Source organism: Mirounga angustirostris, unplaced genomic scaffold (assembly GCF_029215605.1).
Source record: "Mirounga angustirostris isolate CCGP_5_RB_7025 unplaced genomic scaffold, mMirAng1.0.hap1 SCAF_8, whole genome shotgun sequence".
NCBI classification, from domain to species: domain Eukaryota; kingdom Metazoa; phylum Chordata; class Mammalia; order Carnivora; family Phocidae; genus Mirounga; species Mirounga angustirostris.
Genome location: NW_026991716.1, coordinates 17,622,083 through 17,627,500, shown reverse-complemented (window position 1 = coordinate 17,627,500; position 5,418 = coordinate 17,622,083). Strand labels below are relative to the sequence as shown.

Below are 5,418 nucleotides of genomic sequence, written 5' to 3'. Positions count from 1 at the left end.
CAAGAGGAAATTGGCAGTGATTTCCCACTTCTCCACTTGGCCAATTTCTTCGCTCTTTTCTCTCTCTCCTTCACACACCGGCGCCTTTAAGGGGTGTAACCTGCAGTCTCATCCACCCCTTTCCTTTGCGATTCTCTCTTTCCTGATGAGATTTTCTCTCTTCAGCTCAGGCGAGCTAATCCTTCACTCATATTTGACATCAATTCCTTCATTCCTGGCCGCTTGTTAAGTTGGCTTGTTTACGGAATTTTAATATTTCTAATAAGTTCATATTAATTTATTAAATACCTATATAGTATTTGAAAAATTAAATTAAGAAACAAAATTTAATCATCAGTATCTTCCTGCTCCCCGTTGATGTCTACTTCGATCTGAAGAAAAGCAAAATGCTTAGAAATCTTGACTGGAACTACTCTGGAGAGACCTGATGGCTCTTTCCCTTTATATATCTACTAATTGATCTAATCTAACTCTAAATCAATTCAAAGCCAGCAGTTTCTGGTAAGACATTTATTTTACATGTGTGCTTAAGTGGTGATAAATCAGGTCTTTTCAAAAAAACTTATTAAAGTTATCCTACTAAATATAGAAATGTAGTGTGAGAAAAAGCAAGTAATACTTTGTGATTTGAACAGAGGAAAGAAAAAAAAAAAAAAAAAAAAACCTGCCTGGAATTAGTAAGAACTCACAGCGTTTGGGATGATATTTTCTTTTTCGTTAAAAAGCAACAAATACCTTTTGATGCGACACGGTCAACTTGGAAAATAAAAACAAAACACTGCGATGGAGTAGCGAACATGCACTACAGCAACCTCATTTATAACCAGTGACGAGCAAAACGCACGAAGTTCCTAAAAGAATGTGATTGTTGTCAGAAGGAATGGGGTCCCCCAGCGCCGCGTTCAGCTCGGCTTGCGCTCAAAGCCATGGCCGAGGGGCGCGGCGGGCGCGGCTCGGAGCCTGGTGGGCACAGACCAGCAAGAAAGTGAATTCTGCACACTGCACAAATCGTGGCTCAGTTCAGGGCAGTCAGATTGCATCTGGGATCAACCGACTGTGCTTCATGAAACCGTCAGCCCTCATTTGTGTCTAGCTGTTTTCCCAGGTCCGGCTGTAAACAAGGCCGGCTGGGGGCTGTCGGCCTCCGCTCCCGCGCGCGGGGAGACCTCACCGGCAGACCTCGCCCCGGGGCCTCCGCGCGCGCGCGCAGGTCAGGGTTCCAGCTTCCAGACAGCCCTTCCAGCGCACGCCCGGCGAGTCACAAAGCAAAGCCACTTTGGCATGACCGACTTAGGGTCTCCTTTCAGAGACATACCTTAGATTCCTACACATTCTGGCATGGGCCGTCTCGTGCATGAAACTAAGTGAGGTGTCCCTAATATGAACAAGTGTTTTGTTTTGCTTTTTGGGTTTTTTGTTTTTTGTTTTTTTCAGCAGACTAGCTCAGCAGATTCATCCTGTTGGGGAGGAGGGGGTGGTAGTGATTGTTTTAGTTGTTTTACTGCTCTGGGGCTTTGCTTGTATCAGCCAAAAAAAAAAAAAAAAAAAAAAATGGCTAGAAATACTGTCAGTCTGGTCCACCTCCAGGAACCTAATCATGCCTGAATTGCTCGGAGGAGTGTAATGATGGTAAACAGGAACAGGTATGTTGGCTTCTGTTCTCCTCCACGTTGGCCCTCGCGTTGCCTTTACAATAAAGCAAAAGACTGTTTTGAAGGAACATCATCTCAATAATAAAAGGCAGGGGGTGTTAGTGAAGCCGTTTTCCTTGGCAAATGGCATAAAGGTAATATTTAGTATTCACCTCATTGAATTCTCCTAGCCAGCTGGTCTGTCCCTGTTAAGACTTTCATTTATGCAGCTTGAGCTGGAACCCTTTTTGTTCCCCCAGTCTATTACTTTGTCTGTTTAAGGGATAACAGCCAAAGTGAAACAGCTTGCAATTTGCACCTGTCTGCTCTAAGCATTCCATGTTAGATTATATGGAGAGCAAACTCTTCATTGCTAATGAGACCAAGACCCGGTAGGGCTGAATGCAGTTTTGTTGGGGGGGCTCATAGAATATTTTAGTGGGGTTTTCCCCCTTTCCTAAATAATCTGATCAGTTCCTCCCTATTCTGGTTTTGAATTCCTACAGTAAAAAAATACAATTCAAAAAAAAAAAAAATGTAGTTGAAGTTGTGTATTTTTTTTTTTAAGATTTTATTTATTTATTTTGAGAAAGAGAGAACAGGAGCGGGGGGAGGGGCAGAGGCAGAGGGAGAAGCAGACTCCCCACTGAGCAGGGACCCCCAATGCAGGGCTTGATCCCAGGACCAGGAGATCATGACCTGAGCAGAAGGCAGATGCTTAACTGACTGAGCCACCCAGGTGCTCCAAAGTTGTGTATTCTTTAAAGAAAAATTTAAATGTCATGTATCTAACTAAGAATTGAACCAACATTCAGTCTGAGTTGCCTCAGATGAGAAAGAAAAAAATTAAATGCTAGGTTATTTCCAAGTTGTCATAAGCACAAAATACCTAGAGAGACCTTTAATTTGTACAAGTGGCCATGAACAAAAAGTTGATAAAAAATTTCTGGCTGTGACAGAAACAGGACTAGTTTTTAAAATAGTATCAATTGCCAGAAAGTGAACTGGTGTTCTCTGCTTATATTACCTTTGAAAATGTAATTGACTGGATGGAAAATAAAAATTCAAGTGGCTGAGTTCAAAATCACACATAGATGTATATGTGATATCATCATGTGACTCACAGAGTACATTCTCCACAAATACAAAAGTGTCAGCATACGATTCTCTCCCACCTTTTCTGAAAGTCCTCTGAATCCCCCTAAGCTTTGAAGAATTACATCAGTGGGGGGGCGCCTGGGTGGCTCAGTCGTTAAGCATCTGCCTTCGGCTCAGGTCATGATCCCAGGGTCCTGGGATCGAGCCCCACATTGGGCTCCCTGCGCTGCGGGAAGCCTGCTTCTCCCTCTCCCACTCCCCCTGCTTGTGTTCCTTCTCTCGCTATCTCTCTCTGTCAAATAAATAAATCTTTAGAAAAAAAAAAAATTATATCAGTGGGTTGCCATCTATTTTTTTAAAGAATTTAAATTAAATTCATTGTAATGAAAACTTTAAGTAAAGCTTATAACATTTCCTGAAACCTTATGTATTTTTAAAAAAATAATAATTTTTGGATAATTTGCCAAAATATCCTTGAAGATTATCCAAAATTTAGTAAAAAAAAAAAAAAATATATATATATATATATATATATACACACATACATATAACATTTATACTGAATATATAAAAAGAAGGTATACTGAATATATATAAACAGGTATACTGGAAAAATATATATATATAAAAGTGTATATATATATATATATATACACTTCTAATCAAAGGATTCATGCTACATTTAGATTCCAAAAAATCTCTCACATTGGCACCTCCTGTGGAAATGATAACTGATATGGTGCCAAGTTCAACAAAGTTGAGGTGGTCACAAATACGGTCTCACTGGTAACTTCTCGATGGCTGTTGGCGCACATCTAGCCTGACTGATAATGCTCCAGCTCGTCAGTGCTGAATCCTCTCCCAGGACTCTCGGAGTTCTGCCAGCCACTGCCGAGTCTGGGTAGGTCAAAGGGTTGAGCCATGTGTAATTCAGAACAGAGGAGGTCCCACGGTCACTCCACAAAAACAATTACACTACTTATTTCGCTCTATAGCCCTTGCCCCAAACTCACAAGCCTCACAGTTTCAGTGCGGCCAATCTAATTCTGCCCCTGGGCGATAAGCCACATGAAAATATGTGGCGCTGTGTTTATAAATCTAATCAAAACTAGAAACAGTGGACAGGCACAATGAGGTCCTACTATGGATCATGGGAATCCTTGGAAGTTCTGAAGGCACTTTTGTTTAACTTCCATAGACTCTCTTTAGCTGCTACATTGTCTGCTACACTCGTTAATCATCCTCTTTACTCGTGAGTGCTACAAAGGAGGCTAAATTTCTCCTCACTTCTCTACTTTTCATCCGTGGATCATATTATGAAAAATAAAGCTTAAAAGGCTGCTTTTAAAGGAAAAAATCAAAAAGGGAACTACTGTTATATCCATCTTACCTCTCTGTCCATGTTCTCCGCTCCTTGCCCTCGGCAATGCACAGATTTAAATCAAGTCCCTCTAAAAAAGAAAAATAATATTTAAAAACTGGAATAAATTGGTCTGGCCATAAGATAGATGAAGCAATTTGGGGTCGGAGAGCTATGATGCTACTTAAATGGTCCCGAGAATTCTCAGCATCAACAGGATTTGATTTGGGGTCCTGTTTTTACTGTTGTTCTCGTTTGCTCGAGCCAGACTCCTGATAAACTGAGAGTCCATGAATGTTCACAAAATGTTTTACTAGGAAGAGTTCAGACTTGATCAAGACAGCCTAAACTTCCTGTTTTATGCCCAAAAGGTGACTAATTCTGATGGCACTAAAAGGATGCTAAAAATTTACTGTTGATGCTTTACTACATTATCTTTTTTAAAAATAGGATCCAGGTTTGCAACTGTCCTAAATGGATGATACCTGATAAAGTCCATGATAAATATGTGCACTTAGGGACCTAGCAGATTAAATTCTGAGAACTTCATCCAGCAAAGAGATGCAATACACAAATTCTCATGAAAAGAGATGTGTTTTTAGCGCTCTTAAAACTCCTTGGATTTTAATTTTAATTAAAATACAGTTGTTACGGGGCACCCGGGTGGCTCAGTCGTTAGGCGTCTGCCTTCGGCTCGGGTCATGATCCCAGTGTCTTGGGATCCAGCCCCGCATTGGGCTCCCTGCTCGGCGGAAAGCCTGCTTCTCCTTTTCCCACTCCCCCTGCTTGTGTTTCCTCTCTCGCTGTCTCTCTTTCTATCAAATAAATAAAATAAAAATAAAAAAAATACAGTTGTTACAAATAAAGAACGCAAACTTCAAAAACAAAAGGAAGCCTCAACCCAAACAAACAAAAATTTAGATGCTCAGAATTGGCAGCACAAAAGAAAAGTTCTCTCCTGACATGTATCGTGGTAGTCTGAACACCCCCAGAAAATTGTGCCAAAGAGGTTAAAAAACAAATATACAATAAAAGTAAGCACACACACACACACGTGCGCGCACGTGCACATACAGCAAACTTCAGGTAACTAGTTTGGATTGCAAATGAGGATAAATTTAATGTTCAAACAATCTGATAAAATAGCCATCTGGAACCTGAAAAAAAACAAAAAACAAAAACAAAAAAACTCCTTAGAGTCATGTGATAAATCATCAAATTTAATCTGCAAGCTATTACATTGGATATTATTTCAATTGATAAAAATACTACACTAGAACTCAGTCGGGACCAGATGATTGTAATAATGTGTGGGAATAATAATAAATG

At 40.3% G+C, this 5,418-nt stretch overlaps 1 protein-coding gene across 1 annotated transcript in view; it reads right to left on the bottom strand.

The window, feature by feature from the left end:
- Positions 1 to 4,170, bottom strand: part of LOC135365622 (orofacial cleft 1 candidate gene 1 protein-like) — a gene marked incomplete at its 5' end in the record, with an annotated part of 33,044 nt that extends 28,874 nt beyond the window's left edge. The window contains one exon of the mRNA XM_064598197.1: positions 4,120 to 4,170. Within this exon, the coding sequence (XP_064454267.1) occupies positions 4,120 to 4,170 (51 nt within the window). The remainder of the gene's footprint in view (positions 1 to 4,119) is intronic.
- Positions 4,171 to 5,418: the final 1,248 nt, after the last annotated feature.